The sequence below is a fragment of the Trichomycterus rosablanca genome, chromosome 12 (assembly GCF_030014385.1).
Source record: "Trichomycterus rosablanca isolate fTriRos1 chromosome 12, fTriRos1.hap1, whole genome shotgun sequence".
Lineage (NCBI taxonomy): Eukaryota > Metazoa > Chordata > Actinopteri > Siluriformes > Trichomycteridae > Trichomycterus > Trichomycterus rosablanca.
In genome coordinates this window covers 5,577,717-5,602,560 of record NC_085999.1, presented here as the reverse complement: position 1 = coordinate 5,602,560, position 24,844 = coordinate 5,577,717, and the positions used below count along the sequence as shown (strand labels likewise).

The following is a 24,844-nucleotide window of genomic DNA, read 5'->3' as shown; positions in this document are numbered from 1 at the left end:
TGGATCTTGTTTGACGAGTAACTAGCATTTCTGTCAAGAATGTAACCAAAGAGTGTGAAACATGATGTTAAAATCATAATAAATAAATAATTTTAAGAAATTATAAACTGAACAATATGCCATGTCCTTAGTTAAGTTAAGTTTAGTTTATAAAGCACACTTAAAACAACTTACGTTGACCAGAGTGCTGTACATTCATTCAATATACACATAAAACAAAATCAATTACAAAGACCAATAGAACAAACAAAAAATAATAATAAAAGGATGAGGTACATGACATAAAAAGTGAAAAAATGGATAAAACAGATGCAATGCTGACTAAATGATGTAAGACAAAGGCATTTCGTACCCACAGTGCTCAAAACAACCTCTCGCTACTCAAATGCCAGTGTAGCCTAGTGGCTAAGGTACTGGACTAGTAAGCAGAAAGTTGCCGGTTCAAACCCCACTTCTGCCATGTTGTCAATTGAGCAAGGCCTTTAACCCTCAATTGCTTAAACTGTAAGTCTCTTTGGATAAAAGTGTCTGCTAAATGCCTAAAATGCAAATGCAAGTTTATATAAATATGTTTTTACCTTTATTACTTTTTCCCCACATTTTTGTCTTTATCAATATTTAAATATTGATATTTCCACTATATGACACTACTTACCTTTTACTATTTTAAACAGCATCCCTACTATAGTTAACAGAGATCTAGTAGACAGGTTATCTATAGTTATGAACCTTTTGGCTTTCCATATGTCAGTTCCAGTGGTCCGTAAGGAGTGGAGTGTGTAGGGTGAACTCCCACCGACTGTGTACCTGCACACTAAACACACTCTCACACACTCACTCTCACTCCAGATGTTCGGAGAAGCTGTCCGGTCCTGAAACATGAACCAAACAGCTGGAGCGACCAACCAATGCAGACAAACTTCATCAGAAACCAAGGTGCGTGTGTTCGTTTATTAATCACGCGTTTTAATCTCAACGCGCTCAGTGAACTGCGGCTGCGCTGTGGTTGCTGTATCGCGTTCAGCCTGTAATGTAACCTGCACACATCTCACCCAGTTCACACAGCTGGTGAGGAAAAGTTTAGAGAGCTGGCAGGATGGGAGGAGTGTGGGGTCGGATAAGATACAGTCATGTTGTTCATGTCGTTCATGTCGTTCATGTGTTCATGTTTGCGTTTAGAAACAACAAACCGCACTAGTTATTTCATTCATCTTTAATAACTGGTTTATCCAGATGCATCCTGGACAGGACATCAGTTCATCTCAGGGTATCACTCACTCACTCACTCATTCACTCATTCACTCATACATTCACTCACTCAATCACTCACACTTTCACTCACTCACTCACTCAAACATTCACTCACTCACTCACTCACTCACTCAAACATTCACTCACTCACTCACTCACACTTTCACTCACTCACTCACTCACTCACTCACTCACTCACTCACTCACTCACTCACTCACACTTTCCCTCACTCACTCACTCACACTTTCACTCACTCACTCACTCACTCACACTTTCACTCACTCACTCACTCACTCACACTTTCACTCACTCACACTTTCACTCACTCACTCACTCACTCACTCACACTTTCACTCACTCACACTTTCCCTCACTCACTAACTCACACTTTCACTCACTCACTCACTCACTCACTCACTCACTCACACTTTCACTCACTCACACTTTCACTCACTCACTCACTCACTCACACTATCCCTCACTCACTCACTCATACATTCACTCACTCAAACATTCACTCACTCACTCACTCACTTTCTCACTCACTCACTCACTCACTCACTCACTCATTCACTCACTCCTTTATTCACTTGCTCACTCACTCACTTTCTCACTCACTCATTCACTCACTCACTCATTCACTCACTCCTTTATTCACTTGCTCACTCACTCACTCACTTTCTCACTCACTCATTCACTCACTCACTTTCTCACTCACTCATTCACTCACTCACTCATTCACTCACTCCTTTATTCACTTGCTCACTCACTCACTCACTTTCTCACTCACTCATTCACTCACTCACTTTCTCACTCACTCATTCACTCAACTCAAACTCAAACTCAAAAGAAGCTTTATTGGCATGACAAATAAGGACATTCGTATTGCCAAAGCAATTTACAGAGAAATATTAACAATAAAAATAAGAAAGAACAAAAATATACAGAACAGTTACATGTGCAAAAAATATAGAATAGAATAAAATATTAATAAAAACAGTGCAAAATAATAACAATAAAAAGTATAATATTTACATTAATGAGGTAGAAAAACAATCAGTTTGTGTGTGTGTGTGTGTGTGTGTGTGTGTATGAGACATGGTCACCCACTGTCCCTCACCTGGTGACAGGTGTGTGTATAGAGTGCTGCTAGTGTGCAGCTCTCTCTGTGCTCCCCCAGTAGGTGGGGCAGTTTGTCGGGGTCTGGGAGGGAGGTAAAGTTGGGGATGATGTTATTAAATTTAGGGAAGAATTGGGAGCGGACGTGGTGGTACTTGGTACACCGGGTGAGGAAGTGCAGCTCCGTCTCTACTGTACTGAGAGTGCAGTGCTGACACAACCTCTCCTCCCGGGGCAGCCAGGACCGGGTGTGTCGCCCCGTCTCCACGGCCAGGTCGTGTGCGCTCAGTCTGTACCTCGTCAGGGTGTTTCTTAATTTAGGGTCGGATACTGTGCTCAGATAATCTGCTGCACTGTAGTGTCTGTTTAGGGCCAAATAACAAATAACAAATAACACTGCATTTTACTTTGAGTTTTGGTTTCAGTTTCCCAATAATTCAGATATTTAGTTCTGAGTTTTTGTGTAATTTGGTTTATTCTAATTGGGTTTGCAGATTTCTCCTGTTCCTGAGTCTTTATTGTGTTAGTGTGTGTGTTAGTGGTGTGTCGGCGTGTGTTAGTAATGTGTTTGTGTGTGTTATTAGGGTGTCTGTGTGTGTTAGTGGTGTATCTGTGTGTGTTAGAGTGTCTGTGTGTGTTATTAGTGTGTCGGTGTGTGTTAGTGGTGTATGGGTGCAGTGACTCAGGACCAGTTGGATGAGGGGACTGGTATGTTTGCTCAGCTCTTGGTGTTTCAGGGCTTTATAATGATAAGATTGGGGGTCGCTCTCATTTAGATAGTTCCAGAAGTTGATTGCTCTTCTCTGTAATTCACTCACTCACTCACTCATTCACTCACTCCTTTATTCGCTTGCTCACTCACTCACTCACTTTCTCACTCACTCATTCACTCACTCACTCATTCACTCACTCCTTTATTCACTTGCTCACTCACTCACTCACTTTCTCACTCACTCATTCACTCACTCACTTTCTCACTCACTCATTCACTCACTCACTCATTCACTCACTCCTTTATTCACTTGCTCACTCACTCACTCACTTTCTCACTCACTCATTCACTCACTCACTTTCTCACTCACTCATTCACTCAACTCAAACTCAAACTCAAAAGAAGCTTTATTGGCATGACAAATAAGGACATTCGTATTGCCAAAGCAATTTACAGAGAAATATTAACAATAAAAATAAGAAAGAACAAAAATATACAGAACAGTTACATGTGCAAAAAATATAGAATAGAATAAAATATTAATAAAAACAGTGCAAAATAATAACAATAAAAAGTATAATATTTACATTAATGAGGTAGAAAAACAATCAGTTTGTGTGTGTGTGTGTGTGTATGAGACATGGTCACCCACTGTCCCTCACCTGGTGACAGGTGTGTGTATAGAGTGCTGCTAGTGTGCAGCTCTCTCTGTGCTCCCCCAGTAGGTGGGGCAGTTTGTCGGGGTCTGGGAGGGAGGTAAAGTTGGGGATGATGTTATTAAATTTAGGGAAGAATTGGGAGCGGACGTGGTGGTACTTGGTACACCGGGTGAGGAAGTGCAGCTCCGTCTCTACTGTACTGAGAGTGCAGTGCTGACACAACCTCTCCTCCCGGGGCAGCCAGGACCGGGTCGTGTGCGCTCAGTCTGTACCTCGTCAGGGTGTTTCTTAATTTAGGGTCGGATACTGTGCTCAGATAATCTGCTGCACTGTAGTGTCTGTTTAGGGCCAAATAACAAATAACAAATAACACTGCATTTTACTTTGAGTTTTGGTTTCAGTTTCCCAATAATTCAGATATTTAGTTCTGAGTTTTTGTGTAATTTGGTTTATTCTAATTGGGTTTGCAGATTTCTCCTGTTCCTGAGTCTTTATTGTGTTAGTGTGTGTGTTAGTGGTGTGTCGGCGTGTGTTAGTAATGTGTTTGTGTGTGTTATTAGGGTGTCTGTGTGTGTTAGTGGTGTATCTGTGTGTGTTAGAGTGTCTGTGTGTGTTATTAGTGTGTCGGTGTGTGTTAGTGGTGTATGGGTGCAGTGACTCAGGACCAGTTGGATGAGGGGACTGGTATGTTTGCTCAGCTCTTGGTGTTTCAGGGCTTTATAATGATAAGATTGGGGGTCGCTCTCATTTAGATGGTTCCAGAAGTTGATTGCTCTTCTCTGTAATTCACTCACTCACTCACTCACTCACTCACTCATTCACTCACTCCTTTATTCGCTTGCTCACTCACTCACTCACTTTCTCACTCACTTTCTCACTCACTCACTCACTCACTCACACACACACACACTCACTCACTCACTCACTCACACACACACACACTCACTCACTCACTCACTCACACACACACACACACTCACTCACTCACTCACTCCTTTATTCACTTACTCACTAATCAGTTCACTCACTCACACATTCACTCACTCACACACTCACTCATTTACTCTCTCAGAGCAACTAATTCACATTTTGCAAGCTTTGCAAGGTGAAGATACAAGTTGCCCTCGGTTCGCTCAATAGGGGTTTTTGGTCTGTTGGTCCTGGATTCTGTGAAGTTGCTTTGAGACAATGTCCATTGTAAAAAGCGCCAAATAAATAAATTTGACTTGACTCATGAATCCATGTATAGACTTTCAAGCAAATCAGTAACAAATTGTTATCATTATTATTAGTAATATTATTATTTTGTTGAACAGTTCATAAAAATAAAGGTTTGTTAGGGGACCTTTATATTTAAAGTGTGTTGAGGCTTCAAGGGCAGATTTTGGTCTCCTCAAACTTCAAGCAGCACGTAGAACAAAACCAACACTTTTGTTTTTCATTGATTATTTTATGATGAAGTATTTCTTTATAAAGAAGATAAAATGACTTTGTGGTGCAGTGACAAGGTGGAATAGTCATTCCACAAATATATTAAACAAACTAACAGCAAGTATGTTGACACCCGATTAGACTGGTTTTATTTAAGTCAAGTGTCATCTTATGATATTGCAACAGTTTTAAAATATGTTTATGTGACTTTTTTTTTACAAATTGTATTTACATTGTTCTAGGCTATACAGAAATCTAAACAAATATATAATAAATATTAAATAAATGCTTATATTTTAAAAGCTATAAAGCAGCCTATTGATAAATTGTAAACATTTTAAGAATGCATTTAACATTTCTTAAATCTAAAATATGAATTTAAAAATCATAGTTTATCATAATTTTTACTTTGTACAAGTTTTACTTTTGATCCAGTACCACAGTATACTACAAACCCCTATAACACCATGTTTTTCCATATTGTTCCACTCTAATTCACAGCCTATCTCAACTCATTTTAATTACAGTTGTCTCACCTTTTAAGCTTAATGACTGAAATATGGTGTCAGGCCAGAAGTGGCTGATGTTTCTGAAGTAAGAACCATGTACCGAAACAAATTAAAGATTGAACCAGTTCCCAGCGGACACTGCTGGATGCCATCAGTAGAGTTTCATTCAGTGATTAATGAGCCATCTCACAAGCTCAAGCCCACTATATCCGTAAGGCATGAGGTTAGAAGATGATTTCATAATAAATGTCTAACCTGGTTTTAATTGCTGTTTGATGCCTTTAGAGGAAGCAGCTTACAGTGAGAATAAACTACTATTAAATTATTTAATTATGCATGTTTTTGTTATTTAATATACTGTACCAGTGCTTACATTCACCTCAGATTTACACTCCTTTTTACAGATGTCTAATGACTTTTACTTAAACACATGAACCAAAAAAGCATAAGTTTATAATCATAAAACAAAATATGTTTATAGAACCAAATAAAAGCGGGGGGGATTATTTAGACACCAAAAATGAATTACATTGGCACATTGCAGGGCACTCAGGTGGTGCAGCAGTCTGTTACACTAGCCCACAAACTCTGCGGTGCTATCAGCTGACTGGGCGTCTACACAGACATGTTTGTACCGAAAAATCGGTACATTGTAATTACAAAAAAAACGTTTACTGTAAGAATTTTGTTCCTCATTCCTCTTGGCAAACTCTCCTCAATTCCCAAATGCTACTAGGGTCCCTCTAACAGGCTTTTAATTTTACAAGCCTTCATACATTTCTATAGGATTTAAGTTTGATCAGGACATGCAAATCATTTCATTTGTAAAAACTAGTTTTAACATTAATTCTCCCAGTACCACACTCTGTTCTTGTTTTCTTTGAGGTGTACCGCTGTATTACGTTTTGCAGAGAAATGACCAGATATCACAATGCTCCCACTTCCTCTCTGTGTAACTGCTTTACCAGCTCTTAACCTGATTAAGGTCTTGCCACAGCATCTCAATTGGGTCAGGACTTAGACTCAGCCACCCCAAGACCTTCATTTTGTTTCACTGAGCCATTGCTTGTGTGGATCATTGTCCTGCTGTGTATGCCAACTGCACTGTGTTAGGTCACAAACAAGGTCATTCAGGTCCTTCACACTACCATTCCACAGACCATCACACTACCACCTCTATGTTTGACTGTTGGTAAGATGTTCTTTTGGTGGAATGCAGTGTTCTATCTATGATTCAAAAACAGAATATTATCCAAAAAAATCTTGGGGTCCTCTAGATGTTTTTTTTTAAATGTAAGATGTGTCTTTGTGGTTTTTTTGGTCACCATGAATGTCATTTTTGCTCAGTGTCTTACTTTTTCACACAGGGCCAGGTAGGGATAAACAGCATTTTATTTCTTCAATAAATAAAATAATCGTTTGTTTATTAGGATTTTAATGTCATGTTTTACACTTTGGTCACATTCATGACAGGAACGGTAATTACTCATTACATAAAATTCATCAGTTCACAAGGTAATATCAAACACAGTCATGGACAATTTTGTATCTCCAATTCACCTCACTTGCATGTCTTTGGACTGTGGGAGGAAACCGGATCACCCAGAGGAAACCCACATGGACACAGGGAGAACATGCAAACTCCACATAGAAAGGACCTGGACCGCCCCACCTGGGGATCGAACCAGGGACCTTCTTGCTGTGAGGCGACAGTGCTACCCACTTAGCCACCTAAAATAATTATTTTATAAAGCATTTTGTGTTTACTAAGATTATTTTTTATATTAAAAATACCTTTGATGATCTGAAATTGGGAAGGGAGCAAATCCTTTTTTTTGAATACATTTTATTGTCTGAGTATTTTTTTTTTTTTTTATAATTTGGTTTTAAACATGCACTTGGTCAGTGTTACGTGGCACAGCTGGTAAATGAGTTCGGCAGTGAGCCACATTGAAATCGTGTCCTTCTGCAATGTCATTTGTGGCCAGCAGAGGGGGCACGTAGGCACAGATGTTTGATGTGTCATTCCTTTTAATTGACAGTCATCTGCCCCTTGTTAGCATTAATTCGCTTCAGGTGGGAGTCCTATACATCATGACTTCTGTTTTACAAATGTGCCAGTTTCTTTGTCTGGTAAACCTACTTTTCTCTGAAACTGTAATTCCTGGCTCCAGTTGGTCCTGTTTTCTGCTGGTGTATGAGGCCAGCATAGAGGCTGCCCAGTTGGGGAATCGTACCCAGGCCCTTCTTGCTATAAGGTGACAGGGCTTCCCACTGCACCATTCCAAAATTCCTTTTTACAATTGAACTGGTTCTAGTAAAACAACATGAGCCGTGTCTAAGCGTGTTAGAGAGACAGTGACAGAGCAAGAGAAAGTGAGACAGAGTAAAACAGTGAATCTCATCCTCTTAAAACCAACGGGACATTAAAAAGCCTAAAATGGAATAAGAACGAGACGTCTCTATTATTGGAATAGAGGACAAACCCCAAAATTGGATATTCTGGTTATGTAAATTCATCTGCTGGAGGGAGGAAGGAATGATTTTGTGTGGACGTGAATATGCTGCAAGGGTTTAGAAATGTCATTGAGTGTCTCCAAACTGCCCTTACTTTAGGCCTTTACTTCCAAATATTAAATGTAACAGTCTTAAATGTCTGCATGGTATGATATCACAGATCCAACATGGGCCCTAATGTTTTATTCTAGCCCTTGGTCCTTGTCTGTGAGGGACGAACATGTTTCTGTTTTCTGTGGCAGCACCGAGTTCAGAATCTCGGTGCTGGTGTGCTAGCGGAATATCCCGCTGCGCCATCTGGGCGTCCTATCTATTGTTTCTGTGCAGCTGGTACCGGTCCGTGGCTCGGTGGTTGGGGACAACTGCACTAGGCCATCCAAGAAGTATGGATCCTGCTGAGTCTGGATTCTCTTAGGGTTTTTTTCCTAGCCATTGTTGTCCTCGGCTTGCTCATCAAATGTTTTGGTCCTGGATGCTGTAAAGTTGCTTTGAGACAATGTTGTATGTAAAAAGTGTTATACAAATAAGTTTGACTTGATGTTTTGACTTGCCTAACAGTCATTGAGGGCCATAGTCCTGCATAGTTTGGTGACGTCCCTGCTTACCTATTTTAAGTCATCAGTTACTTTGTGGTTTAATTAGATTAGTCTTTGTGTGGGTTTCATCTAAGTGCTTCATATTTACTCTTGCAGCCCAAAGCATGCAGTAGGATTTGTTCTTCTCACTGTACCCTGGAGTAAGAAAGTGCCTTAATGGGAGGATGAGTTCCTGCCTTACACACAGTCAAAATAAATTTAAAAAGCAATACAGCAATACAAATTGTGGATAAAGTGAATAAAACACCTCTGCTAGGTTTACAGGTTTAACAATGCTTAATCAGGTCACCTTTGAAAACCCTTTCATTCAAAGTGCAGGTTGTTGCCAGAAAATGTCATTTGCTGTAAGTTCAATAACACTTTAAATGTCAAAGGAAGTGAAAGTAAGAGCAATTGGCATTCTGCAGACAAGCAGGGCATGTGCCTGTTCAGAGGTTCATTGGCTCGGTGTAACCGAGGGGTCAAGCAGTATTGACTACGAGTGCACAGTTTGCTGACTCACTGCACAACAATTGGTCCTGAACGTCCTGATGTATTTGTGTTTCTGGCGTTCACTTGTTTCCTCCTTTTTAATTATTCTTGTGAGAAGTTAGTGATTGTGCACTACTGTAAATGTAAATGTACATGAAAATCTTCAGTGCTGCATTTACAGTGATGATAATATGAGAAAATACACCGATCAGCCATAACATTAAAACTACCTCCTGGTTTCTACACTCACTGTTCATTTTATCAGCTCCACTTACCATATAGAAGCACTTTATAGTTCTACAATTACTGACTGTAGTCCATCTATTTCTCTACATACCTTTTTAGCCTGCTTTCACTCTGTTCTTCAATGATCAGGACCACCACAGAGCAGGTATTATTTAGGTGGTGGATCATTCCAGTGCTGCTGGAGTTTTTAAATACCGTGTCCACTCACTGACCACTCTATTAGACGCTCCTACCTAGTTGGTCCACCTTGTAGATGTAAAGTCAGAGACGATCGCTCATCTATTGCTGCTGTTTGAGTCGGTCATCTTCTAGACCTTCATCAGTGGTCACAGGATGCTGCCTACGGGGCACTGTTGGCTGGATATTTTTGGTTGGTGGACTATTCTCAGTCCAGCAGTGACAGTGAGGTGTTTAAAAACTCCAGCAGCACTGCTGTGTCTGATCCACTCATACCAGCACAACACACACTAATACACCACCACCATGTCAGTGTCACTGCAGTGCTGAGAATGATCCACCACCCAAATAATACCTACTCTGTAGTGGTCCTGTGGGGGTCCTGACCATTGAAGAACAGCATGAAAGGGGGCTAACAAAGCATGCAGAGAAACAGAGGGACTACTGTCAGTAATTGTAGAGCAACAAAGTGCTTCTATATGGTAAGTGGAGCTGATAATGAACTGTGAGTGTAGAAACAAGGAGGTGGTTTCAATGTTATGGCTGATCAGTGTATGTTGTCTGTTTAATCAAATTCTGATGAACTCAATATATCCACTAGGCCAGCAGTCCCCAACCTTTTTTTGCACCATGGACCAGTTTCATATAAGATATAATTTCACGGACCAGCAGGGGTGAACTAAACTAGGCCACCCAAGAAGTATGGATCCTGCTGAGTCTGGTTCCTCTTAAGGTTTTTTCCTAGCCATTGTTGCCCTCGGCTTGCTCATCAAATGTTTTTGGTCCTGGATGCTTTGAGACAATGTCTATTGTAAAAAGCACTATACAAGTAAATTTGACTCGACTTTTGACTTGACTTCCAGTCGTTGAGGGCCATGGTCCAGCATAGTTTGGTGATTTCCCTGCTTAACTATTTTTACTTATCAGTTTTTTCCTGGTTTAATTTTTTTAGTGTTGTTAAGGTCAGGGTCCTGTGTAGGTCAGTTTTGTCCATTGACATTGCTAATAAAACCATTTGTCTGGACTTTGCTTTGTGTGTGGGATTAGGACAGTGGTGGATCAGCGTTTACATGCTGGACTAGTACTCAAAAGGTCGCTGGTTCAAGTCCTACCAATGTTAAGTTGCACTGTTGGTCCCTTGAGCAAGGCCCTAAACCTCTCACAGCTCACAACTGTAAGACGCTTTGGATAAAGTGTCTGTTAAATGCTGTAAATGGGTTATTATACTGAAACATTTCCATTCACACACAAAGTGAACAGCAGTCCCTGCAGCAGTGCGAATGAAAACTGCAAAACATGATGTAGCCTAGACAGATCATAAAAGCATACTACAAGTTTCTCTCAGATTGTCTCCATACACCCCCCATACACACACACACACACACACTCCATTACTCATGTAGAGGTACGTAAATATTTCATTTTAAGCACTCAGTTTACCCACTGCTCGTTTCACTGGAGAGATGCTGATGGGAGCATGAGTTAGGATGAAAAGAGATAGAATTGAGAATCTGCATGCAGTAAAAGAACTGGCACCATATCACAAAGTTTTAGCTTAGATCAAATAACCGCGGTCAAAGCAGCTCTGTGATCACCCACATCCTCTAAAAAATAGATAGGACAGGGAGATGAAGCTCGCTGGAAATGAGCCAAATAAGTCAGAGCTGAAAGTTTATTATGAATAAACTTATGTTTAAATGACAGGGCATCAGATCTGTGGGGGGCATCACTGTGTTTTCATATGTGCATTCATGCATAAATAGGTCAATTTGTGCGCAGCTGAAGTGGAATTAATTGTGCTAGCTGCTACATCCTGATCAGGGACAGGGTGGGTTAGGCGCCACCCTGAAATATCTGGATGCAAGGCAATACAAACCCTGGACAGGGAGGCATCACAGGGCGATAAAGAATAATATATACATATATACACACTGATCAGCCATAACATTAAAACCACCTCCTTGTTTCTACACTCACTGTCCATTTTATCAGCTCCACTTATCATATAGGAGCACTTTGTAGTTCTTCAATTACTGACTGTAGTCCATCTGTTTCTCTGCATGCTTTATTAGCCCCCTTTCATGCTGTTCTTCAATGGTCAGGACCATCACAGAGCAGGTATTATTTGGGTGGTGGATCATTCTCAGCACTGCAGTGACACTGACATGGTGGTGGTGTGTTAGTGTGTGTTGTGCTGGTATGATTGGATCAGACACAGCAGCGCTGCTGGAGTTTTTAAATACAGTGTCCACTCACTGTCCACTCTATTAGACACTCCTACCTAGTTGGTTCACCTTGTTGATGTAAAGTCAGAGACGATTGCTCATCTATCGCTGCAGTAAGAGTTGGTCATCTTCTAGACCTTCATCAGTGGTCACAGGACGCTGCCCACGGGGCGCTGTTGGCTGGATATTTTTGGTTGGTTGACTATTCTCAGTCCAGCGGTGACGGTGAGGTGTTTAAAAACTCCATCAGCGCTTCTGTGTCTTATCCACTCATACCAGCACAACACACTAACACACCACCACCATGTCATTGTCACTGCAGTGCTGAGAATGATCCACCACCTAAATAATACCTGCTCTGTGGTGGTCCTGTTCGGGTCCTGACCATTGAAGAACAGCATGAAAGGGGGCTAACAAAGCATGCAGAGAAACAGATGGACTACAGTCAGTAATTGTAGAACTACAAAATGCCTCTATATGGTAAGTGGAGCTGATAAAATGGACAGTGAGTGTAAAAACAAGGAGGTGGTTTTAATGTTATAGCTGATCGGTGTATAATTGATGTGTTTATGTATGACCAACTAAAAAAGCCAAACATCTGGAAGGCAGAACTTTTGTTTAAAACATTTTAACTTTATTAACTTATTGGAGACACTTTGCCATACTCTCCAGATAATCACCTTTGTACACAAGTTCATGCAGAAAAGTTGTTAAATACTTTATCCGAACTCTGTGTCATGAAACCATAAGATTTCATATAATGTTTATGTTTAAGACCGTAAACATCATGACAAAAAATATTATAAAACTGTTCTTTCTTTTTTTCTTTCCTATACCGATCCCTGCTCTGATCGAGGAGATCAAAGCTAACCCACGCCACTGCAGCAAGCAGTATGCATCTTATCACCCACACATTGACAAGTGTTGTGCCACCTAGCATTGTATACGGAAAGACACACCCTAAGAGCACTCTTTCCTCATCTCTGTGTAGGCTCTAATCAGCCTGCAGAGGTCGTAATTGCACCAGTCTGACAGAGAGAGACCCATATCCGGCTTAGTCCCGCCCATCTGAACAACAGGCCAATTGTTGTTCATGTGGCTGCTTAGCTTCAGCCGGCAAGGCAGAGCTGAGATTCGATACGATGTATTCGAGATCCCAGCTCTGGTTGCAGCGTATGTTTTTACCACTGCGCCACCTGAGCGGCCGGAAGATCTTTACTGTTAGTGCACATCCAGTATTCTTCAACATCGTCTGCAACATCCTGTTACATCCTGGTATAAAATGTAGGTTGAGCCTCTGTTAGATAAGTTAATTCAGCCAGTGACAGCTCACCATATACTATTGGGCAGTTTGGGTAGTTGGGTAGTTTATTATGAAAATTGAAATGAATAACGCCAACAGCTTTTGCGTTTGTGACCTGCACCAAGACGTGAGAAATTCCATGATTGCTCAAAAATGACAAAAATGTAATTATTCATCCCAGTAACCACTTATTAAGGTTATGGTCACATATCTTATGCTTAATTATAATATTTTGCCAAGCAACAGTCTGCTTTGAGGTACCTATAATTTTTTATACTTAGGTATATTGCCATCAAGGTCAGATTCTATTCTGGGGTATGAATGGGACTGACCTGACTAAACAGGTCTGAGCCGATCATTAAAACCTTTGGGCAATACAAATTGACACTGGTCACATAATTCAGATGAGCATCTGCAGTGAATAAGACCTTGAAAGCAATGAGAGTTTGATGTTACGTAAGAACAGATGCTGGGTAGTTTTAACACAGCTGCTCTCCTTGCTCAGTGACCATATTAATCCCGGATTTAGCACTCATCATCAGCATCATGCTTTCATTGCATGGTAAATCCACATGGACTTTAATAACACTGACATTTTTCTACAGTATTTAGTTGTCGGTATACTATTGTGTCTTATGTATATGTGTTTCAAACATAGCCTTGACTATGTGGTACCAGCATAGACTTTGTTTATAATGTGCAGGGTTTGGTTGCATGTTCAGAGTGAAGATAACACTGAAGTACAACAGTATTTAGACAGATATGGTACTACAGTCAGATTTTAAAGCTTACTACTCTTTTTCTGTGACTTGATTGAAACACACGTCATGGCGCTACTCCACCACTTTGTGATGGTTGGCTGCACAGATGGGTCAGCTTTCTCCAGTACCTCAATATCTTCTGTCTTGGGTCGCTTGTAACAGACTAGCTCCTCATAATGTAATCCATATTGTAATGTTGTCAGTACAGCTTATTCCTGATCTTTCTTGTCCTCTGAACCCTTCCATAAGTTCTGTCATTACACGGCCTTTAATGTTGTAAAGTTACGGAACTTGCAGGACTTAATGTTAAAACACATGTTTATGGTGGGTTTAATGTATACAGCATACATACAGAGGCCTAATTCTTTTATACTGTTTAACTTTGTGGCATGGCAATCTGATTACTTATATATTATTACTTTATATAATTTAAATTATATACTATATACCTGGTATAATTTACTAAGGTTTGTGAGTGTTCTGTTCCCATCTAAACAGGGGGAATTTAATTGTACCACTTAAAAAGTAGGTGGAAGGTCTCTTGTCAGGTTTGGGAGGAAAACCCAAACTGTGGGTTTATTATATATGATTGGTCTGGATGGTCAGGTATAATACAGGAACCCCCAAAAAAACAGATCTGGCTTGAATTGAAAGCTCACACAGTCAAACAAGCTTGGCATGGTCTTAGAAGCTGTTGTGCAGAAAAAAGCCCCACATTCAGGATGTGCATCTAAAAGCTTACATAAAGTTAGTTTAACTAAACACTCACTCACACTCACTTTCTTAACTGCTTATCCAATTAGAGTTGCGGGGGGTGGTAATGGAGCCTATCCCAGCACAAGACACACAGTAACACCCTGGATGGGGCGCTAGTCCATCGCAGGGCAGACACACACACACACATACCCACCCATTCACCTATAGGGCAATTCAGTGTCTCCAATTAACCTGACTGCATGTTTTTGGACTGTGGGAGGAAACCGGAGCCCCCGGAGGAAACCCACACAGACGGGGAGAACATGCAAACTCCACACATAAAGGACCTGGACAGCCCCACCTGGGGATCGAACCCAGGACCTTCTTGCTGTGAGGCGACAGTGCTACCCATCGAGCCACCGTGCTCGATGGGTTTTTGTTTACCTTTATCTAAAAAAGTAAACAAAAAAAAAACTAAAGCAGAGACTTCTTCATTGCATGGTAGACATGAAGCCCATGACGATATGGTAGTTTGACCCTCAGTTTAATTACTGCTTGTATAACTAGAGTAAAGCCTGTGATATTTTTGCTGGTGAAGCTTATTTCATGCAAAGCAGAATTACTGTAGCTATAAAGCTGTCCTGTACGGGGATTTAAATCTGCTTTAATATTTATTGTTTTGTTAAAAGTGCAAGATGTGGTAGAGGCCTGGAGGTGATTTAAAGAGAAACTCTAGATAGGAAGAATAAAGAAACCTCAAAGGCGTAAACTACACATAGGTGTAGGACACTGACACATTGCATATATGCAGCTCAATAATGGCTAAATGTCTTTTTAAGGTTGCTCTGAGTGAGCTGGCTTAAGTTACACACTGTGGATGTAACTGAATAAAATACACCCTCAGGAATTAAGTATTTAACCTTACTTAATTAAGTAGTAGTGAATAATTGTACTCTAAGGAAACAAAATGATTTTTTTTTTCTGACAGTCTGCATCATTCTCCCGATAAATCTATGCACAGAGATTCAACTTGTAATGAAACATGAGCAGCGGGGTGGTGCAGCCAGTACTGATCATTATAGAAATCCCATAAAAGAACCTTCCTAAATGCTTAAACGTCCTTTAGTGTTTTTGTTGGTGCTACAATTAAATCAGTCCACATTAAAATAACATTCTGTGGGTGATTAATGGAGCAGCAGTCTCATTAACCAGCCCACGACTTGGTGTCCTGGCTTTGAGTCTCAAAGTTGCTATTGGCCTGGTTAAACTGGCAACGTCTGAGGGGAGAAAGGCCAAATTAGGATTCACCTCCTTGCTGCGGCAAGGTTGCTGCTGGTTGGGGAGCCCATACAGTCGGCACAGAAATTCGGATAACATACAGTAGGACGTTCTATTGTGGGTGCTAACTTCTGTTCATGTGATGACCAGTGTGGAGTGTTGTACATGTATTTGGAATTAGATATGCCCATGTAAGGAAAAGATTTACTGTAAATTAACATTTGCAGTAAATCGTCATCAAAGTGCGAATATGAGACGAATCTGCATTTGTGTAGAATAACCGTCAGATTCACTCTGAAAGCTCCACATGTATCTGTGTTTATCTGGATTTTTCTCCTGTTTCACTTTAAAAAAAAAAGTATTTTCTTTATGCATTTTCTCCCCTTTTTCTCCCTTTTTTTTTTAGCACATCCAATTGCCCGATTGCATCATGCTTCCTCTCCACCAATGCAGATCCCTGCTCTGATTGAGGAGAATGAAGCTAAACCATGCCCCCTCCGACACGTGGGCAGCATGCCATATGCATTTTATCACCTGCAATTTGACTAGTGCAGTGCAGCTCAGCATTGTGTATGGAGAGACACACCCTGAGAGCACTCTTCTCATCTCTGTGCAGGCGCCTTCAATCAGCCAGCAGAGGTCGTAATTGCACCAGTCATGGGAGAGAGAGACCCCATCCGGCTTAGTCCCGCCCATATCTGAACAACAGGCCAATCGTTGTTCATGTGGCCGCTCAGCCTTAGCCGGCAGGCAGAGCCAAGATTTGATATGATGTATTCGAGATCCCAGCTCTGGTTCCAGCGTGTGTTTTTACCGCTGCGCCACCTGAGCGGCCCCTGTTTCACTTTTAAACTTGTGTTACAGTCGGGGTTCTGAAAAATTGTAATAATCAGCTTTTTCGAAAGAGTCTAAAATGCTTATCATTAAAAAAAAAATAGGTAACTTAATGTATTAAAAGAACAACATAGAAACACTAAAACTCTCTTAATTATTACTGCTTATTTGTTTTCTTTACTAATTAAGAAGCATAAGGAAACAATAAACAAATAATGGTAAAGTCCAGGTTTTATTGTATTTCTGATTGATTTTTAACTGTTTTTTAATTGTATTTAAGTGTTTTTATATTATATTTGAGTTATTTTCAGTGTAGACGTGTCAAAAACAACCCCATAACAACATTACTTTACATTAGCCTAAAATATATGCAGTTCCACGGGACCATGGAACACATTAACAGGCTTCCCAAACATCCTTACTGGAAAAAATACCTTAAAATTCAAAGCCTTTCAAACTCAGCGGCACTCCCACAACCAACTGATGTTGAGTTTCAGGGTACCACTGTACCTAATTTTTGGTATTTTCATCTTTCCAATATGTGTGCAGTACTGACTGCTTTTTTCACCCGCACAAGGTGGGTTCATATGGGGATTTTTTTATCACAAATGGAGAGTCTGGAGAGAATGGAGAGTACTTTCTAAATCAGCTGAACATAATGTATTTTTTGTATTTTTTATTTACAATACACCACTGGATGTAATTCGGTTGATTTGTAAGTCTAATTTCACACATAACTCAGATAATCTGTATGCAACACCCGTATATTGGAAACCCATGGTGAAGTTTTGGGCGTGTTTGTGTTTAAATCAGAAAATCAAAGCTGATTTCAGAAGTTACAGGGTGTTTTTTTGTGTCTTTTGCTTCAAACCTCCTGGGCAGAGCTGATAACAGAGAGCTTGAATGAACTGTAATAGAAATCAGGGGTGTATATCGTTCCAGCTCCCTGCTGCACTGAGAGGGAGAGAGAGCGAGGGAGAGATATATTAGCTCGACGGTCAGTATGGATGCTGGTGATTCGTCTCTCTAACGATGTTTTGAGACGCTTAGGGGGAAATGTATAAACTTCTTATGTAATGTGGGTGAGGTAAGAGAATATACTACCTGACCAAAAGTATGTGGACACTCTAAACATCACGTGTTACACTGATCAGTCATAACACTAAAACTACACTCACTGTCCATTTTATCAGCTCCACTTACCATATAGAAGCACTTTGTAGTTCTACAATTACTGACTGTAGTCCATCTGTTTCTCTGCATACCTTTTATACCTGCTTTCACCCTGTTCTTCAATGGTCAGGACCCCCACAGGACCACGACAGAGCAGGTATTATTTAGGTGGTGGATCATTCTCAGCACTGCAGTGACAATGACATGGTGGTGGTGTGTTAGTGTGTGTTGTGCTGATATGAGTGGATCAGACACAGCAGCACTGCTGGAGTTTTTAAATACTGTGTCCACTCACTGTCCACTCTATTAGACACTCCTACCTAGTTGGTCCACGTTGTAGAGTCAGAGGCGATCGCTCATCTATTGCTGCAGTTTGAGTTGGTCATCTTCTAGACCTTCAACACTGCCTACGGGGCGCTGTTGGCTGGATATTTTAGGTTAGTGGACTATTCTCAGTCCAGCAGTGACAGTGAGGTGTGTAAAAACTCCATCAGCATTGCTGTGTCTAATCCACTCATACCAGCACAACACACACTAACACACCACCACCATGTCAGTGTCACTGCAGTGCTGAGAATGATCCACCACCTAAATAATACCTATTCTGTAGTGGTCCTGTGGGGGTCCTGACCATTGAAGAACAGCATGAAAGGGGGCTAACAAAGCATGCAGAGAAACAGATGGACTACAGTCAGTAATTGTAGAACTACAAAGTGCTTCTAAGTGGAGCTGATAAAATGGGGAATGTGTGTAGAAACATAGAGGTGGTTTTAATGTTATGGCTGATGTAAGTGCTTGTTGATCGTCTTATTTTAAAATATGGACATTAATATTAATTATTTTAACATCGTGTTTTTTTTTGGTTACATTCATGACAGAAACGGTAGTTACTTGTTACAGAAGGTTCATCAGTACAATTTTGTATCTCCAATTCACCTTACTTGCACGTCTTTGTACTGTGGGAGGAAACCGGAGCTTCACTAGGAAACCCATGCAGACACGGGGAGAACAAGCAAACTCTACACAGAAAGGACCCGGACTGCTCCACCTGGGGATCGAACCCAGGACCATCTAGCTGTGAGGCGACAGTGCTACCCACTTTTGTTCATGGAATGTTGCTTGAACACGAAATACCAATCTATAAAGCTAATGAGAAAAAAATGTACTGACATTGCTTCTATATTGCACAGCATGATTTAAATGAATTTGCTCCAACAGAGTCTGCTTAGCCATGGAAACCCAATCCACAAGGCTTTTAAAAAACAGTTATTTTGCTATTTCTGCTTCCAGGGGCAGTTTGGATATAAGTGGTGGGTACAGCAACTGAGGACCAGTAATTTTTTTGTGTGCACAGCTTTATCATTCATGCAGTTATGTTCCCACTGTCTCCGTTAATTTCAGGCTACAAAAAAAAATGCCCTGCAAAATCAATTTCAGGTTTGCTGAACATTGTGTGTTTTTTTTTTTTTTAGTAAATTTGTTTAGATTGTTGGAGTTATCTAAACATTACTGTGTAAAACATGCACAATTTCTATTCATTTGCTTGAATTCAGTATATTAAAATTACTATAATTTTTACATACGCCACAATATTTCTTCTAATATATCAATTATGAAAAAAAAAAATAATAATAATAATAATAATAATAATAATTGCTTGGGTGGCGAAGCGGTCTATTATGCTAGCCCACTATTACTGCAATCCAGGTTAGAATCTCTTCAGTGTTTCCAACTGTCCGGGCTCTACACAGACATGATTGCCTTTGTCTTGGGAGGAATGGCCAAAGGCCTGTGTTGGACTGGTACCTTGTCCAGGGTATTCTTACCTTGTGGCAGTGGTAGCTCAAGGGTTAGGGTACTGGACTACTAATCATAACGTTGCCCGTTCAAGCCCCGCCATCACCAAGTTGCCACTGTTGGGCCCTTGAGTAAGGTCCCTAACCCTCAGTTGCTCAAATTGTATTCTGTGATAATTGTAAGTTGCTTTGGTTAAAAGTGTCTGCTAAATGGCACAAATGTAAATGGACCTGCTGCAACTTTGATCAGGATTAGACAGTTGATGAAAATTTAATGGGAATATACACCGATCAGCCATAACATTAAAACCACCTCTTTGTTTCTACACTCACTTCGTAGTTCTACAATTACTGACTGTAGTCCATCTGTTTCTCTGCATGCTTTGTTAGCCCCTTTTCATGCTGTTCTTCAATGGTCAGGACTCTCCCAGGACCACCACAGAGCAGGTATTATTTGGGTGGTGGATCATTCTCAGCACTGCAGTGACACTGACATGGTGGTGGTGTGTTAGTGTGTGTTGTGCTGGTATGAGTGGATCAGACACAGCAGCACTGCTGGAGTTTTTACACACCTCACTGTCACTGCTGGACTGAGAATAGTCCACCAACCATTAATATCCAGCCAACAGCGCCCCATGGGCAGCCTCCTGTGACCACTGATGAAGGTCTAGAAGCTGACCAACTCAAACAGCAGCAATAGATGAGCGATCGTCTCTGACTTTACATCTACAAGGTGGACCAACAAGGTAGGAGTGTTTAATAGAGTGGACAGTGAGTGGACACGGTATTTAAAAACTCCAGCAGCGCTGCTGTTTCTGATCCACTCATACCAGCACAACACACACTAACACACCACCACCATGTCAGTGTCACTGCAGTGCTGAGAATGATTCACCACCTAAATAATACCTGCTCTGTGGTGGTGCTGTGGGGGTCCTGAACAGGGTGAAAGCAGGCTAAAAAGATATGTAGAGATACAGATGGACTACAGTCAGTAATTGTAGAACTACAAAGTGCTCCTATATGGTAAGTGGAGCTGAGGTTTTAATGTTATGGCTGATTAGTGTATATGACAAATATCAAGGCATTCTATATTCTAAATGAAAGTGGAACTGGGCCTAACGCAGCTTTGATCAGGATTAAACAGTTGATCGTATCACAAAACATCAGAAAAATACTGTTATTAGGGTGTCCATATTTTTAGACTGCGTTTGAGACGTCTTTATTTACTAACGAGGGAGCACATTTAAATGTATTATAGTAAAGCACTGCCTTCTAGTGGTGTAATTCTTCCTGATTACACAGCCAGAAGAATAAGGACGTGAGCAGAGTTAGTACAGAAGGAGAAGCTCTAGGGGGCAGTCAAATACAACACAAAAATACACCAGTCTGATCTCAGCCCAGTGAACCACATATACACAAGTTTACATGCTGAGATTTTAATGCTTTCTGCAACTTTAATTGTCTTAAATTTTAATTGCTTGGTTTTGCATTTTTAGAAATGTGAATGTATTATTTATTTGGACGTTAGAGAAAATCCCTAAATAAGCAGGTTAAAGCATTAAACTAATCCCACCAGTTACATAATAAATAATCATATTGTATTTGTTTTTGAATGTATTTATGTAAAAAGAATTAAAAGTAAAAAAGTAAAAAGATAAGGGTACAAGAGTGTGTAGACTACTTATATAAAGGAACGAGGGCGGCACGGTGGCTCGGTAGGTAGCACTGTTGCCTCACAGCAAGAAGGTCCTGGGTTCCATCGCCAGGTGAAGCAGTCCGGGTCCTTTCTGTGTGGAGTTTGGATGTTCTCCCTGTGTCTCTCCAGGAGCTCCGGTTTCCTCCTACAGTCCAAAGACGTAAGATACTAAATTGTCCATGAGTGTGTTTTATATATATATGAAATTTATACAATTGCCTAATTGCGTCATGCTACCTCTCCACCAATGCCGATCCCCGCTCTGATTGAGGAGAATGAAGCTAACCCACGCCCCCTCCGTCACGTGTGCAGCATGCCGTATGCATCTTATCACCTACACTTTGACGAGTGCAGTACAGCTCAGCGTTGTGTACGGAGAGACACACCCTGAGAGCACTCTTTTCTCATCTCTGTGCAGGCGCCATTAATCAGCCAGCAGAGGTCGTAATTGCACCAGTCATGGGAGAGAGACCCCATCTGGCTTAGTCCCACCCATATCTGAACAACAGGCCAATCGTTGTTCATGTGGCCGCTCGGCCTTAGCCGGTAGGCAGAGCTGAGATTCGATACGATGTATTCGAGATCCCAGATCTGGTTCCAGCGTGTGTTTTTACTGCTGTGCCACCTGAGCAGCGTCTATGAGTGTGTTTGACATTAAACTTGTGAACTGATGAATCTTGTGCAATGAGTAACTACAGTTTCTGTCATGAATGTAGTGTGTAAAACATGACGTTAAAATCCTAATAAATAAAGAAAGAAAGAAAGAAATGACCTGAGAATCCCATAATGCATTGTAAATTATGTAATCAAATCATTTCTTTTAAACTAACGTGACTCTTTGGCGTGTTTTAGTTCATATAGTTTGTGATTACAGTATGTTCTCTGATATTAATTTAGCTTTGTCCTTAATTTTAATTGCTTCAGGACAGCTGCCTTTTAGCTCATAACATCCTTGTATTTTTTTATACTTTTAGCTGCTGCTTTTAATTAATTATATTACTGCATTTGCATGCACTGAGTCATAAAATAGTTGTGTGTGTGTGTGTGTGTGTGTGTTTGAAAGACTCCATTAATCAGAGCTTGAAGATTCTTAAGACCACGTTGTGTTAAATTTATTGAGGTCAGAAGTACTCACACCCACACGCTCACACATTTCTCCCTTGGGCTAAATTCAAAGTTGGTGCTTTAAGTCATCATCTGAAGTGGAAAATATACGTCTGTGTGGGCAGTTCATGCCTGCTAGGTTGTTGGTTGTTGGTTTGTTTTCCTCAGCTAAGTTCTCGAGCATGTTTCTGCATTTGTTTATAAGCCATCCCAAAGCTGCTACCTTTGATACAATGCTTAGTGCCTCTGTTCCTCTACTGTATCATGTCCTCTACACGCTGATATGCACATTTGACTCCAATTGTAGTCCAAGTGACAAAGTTCCTACAAAAAAGAAAGAAAAAATGAAAGAAAAAGACTGGCCACACTAACCTAAAGTAAGCAACATTACATCAAAATAGTAAAACACAAACCGCTCAGGTGGCGCAGCGGTAAAACATGCTAGCACACCAGAGCTGACATTTTGAACTCATTGGTTTGAAACTCAGCTCTGCCATCTGTCTGACCTGGGCGGCTATATGAACAACAATTGGCTTGTTGTTGGCTATGAACAACAATTGGCTTGTTGTTCATACAGGCGGGAAGCCAGAGAGGGACATCAAAACTTATGCAATTATGACCTCTGCCTGCACAGAGATGGGAAATCATGCGTTGATCAGGGTGTGTCTCTCCGTACACAAGGCTGATCCGCATATGAACTCGCCTCATGCAGGTGAAAAGATGCAGTACTGCTGTACTGCACACGTGTCGGAGGGGGTGTGTGACAGTCTCGTTCTCCTCAATCAAAAGTGGGGATCAGCATCAGTAGAGAGGAAGTGTAATGCAGGTCAGGTAATTGGATATGAATAGATATGGGAGGAAATTTGGGGAAAAAAATGATTTTTTTACATTCCTTTTTGTAGAGCATTTTTGCCTTATAAATAATTTAAAACAATGACTGTACTGATTGTACAACAGTGACTCAGAGTTCAGGATTTCCAAGATTTCGGTTTGAAACTCAGCTCTGCCATCCGGCAGACTGGGAACCTACACGAACAGCGATTGGCTTGTTGTTCACACAGGGTGGGAGCTGGATGGGACCTCATAAATAAGGCAATTATTACCTCTGCTGGCTGATTGATGGCGCCTGCACAGAGTTGATAATGCGTTGATCAGGGTGTGGCTCTCCATACCCAAAGCTGATCCACATATGAACTCGCCTCGTGCAGGTGAAAAGATGCAGTCGGCTCCTGCAGATATGTGTGTCAGTCTCGGCACTTCTCGGTCAGGAGTGGAGATCAGCATCAGTAGAGAGAAAGCATAATGCAATCGGGTAATTGGATACGACTAGATTGGGAGGAAAATTGGGGGAAAAAATGCAAAAAAAAGTATTTGGATACACCTTTTAGACATTGAAACAGTTTCATTCAGTCCCTTTGCCACAAGTGTACAGTATAACATCAAGCATGTAGCCATGCAGTCTGTCTGTACAAACATTTGTGAAAAAATGTGTTGTTTTAATGAGCTCACTAAATTTAAGTGTAGTAAAACACCATGAATTATACACCCGTTTATTATAGTGGTGTTTAATTCAGGGTGCTTTACTGTTACTGTAAGTAATTACAAGACTTAGATACGACTACAAACCTGCTTAATAATCTAAACCGAAACTGAATGGTGTATTTCTGTAAATGAAGCATTGACTTGGTGTAGGTGTATGTATACTTGTGTTTGTACTTGTGTGTGTGGTGTGTGTGTGTGTGTGTGTGTGTGTGTGTGTGAAATCAACATTTCAGTTGATTATAATCTAAGGTCACAATAATTGAATGCTTTGTCCTTGAGAGAAAGACAGAATCAGCCTAGACTGGAGATTATACAGACAGAAATGGAAATCTTGAACTCTGAGTCACTGTTGTACAATCAGTCATTGTTTTAAATTATTTATAAGGCAAAAATGCTCTACAAAAAGGAATGTACAAAATGTTCTTAATGGTTTCAAATGTTTAGATCTGACTACACACAGAGACAGAAGTACAGAGATCAAGATTGAAAGGAGCTTAAAAGGTAGACGTATAAAAGCGATCTGATCTTTTTGACAGGGTGAGATGTTCACACTCCTCTCATGCTCCTCTTTCCTTCAGTCAACCTCTTTCAAATCTTTGAAGAACATCTTTAAAGAAGCAAAAGTAGCATTTGCTGAACATGTTTTACTTATCTCTTATTCCTGCATAACATGGTGGCTGTGATACGGAAATAGCACTTGAGCGTGACAGTGGTGGAGCAGGATTTGACTTGCATTGCATTTAT

The 24,844-nt window shown here is 40.6% G+C and overlaps 1 protein-coding gene across 1 annotated transcript in view; it reads left to right on the top strand.

The window, feature by feature from the left end:
- Window positions 1-857: 857 nt before the first annotated feature.
- LOC134323970 (inactive dipeptidyl peptidase 10-like) overlaps window positions 858-24,844 on the top strand; it is an 86,295-nt gene continuing 62,308 nt past the window's right edge. Inside the window, exon 1 of the mRNA XM_063005599.1 lies at window positions 858-936. Within this exon, the coding sequence (XP_062861669.1) occupies window positions 880-936 (57 nt within the window). The 5' untranslated portion in view covers window positions 858-879. The remainder of the gene's footprint in view (window positions 937-24,844) is intronic.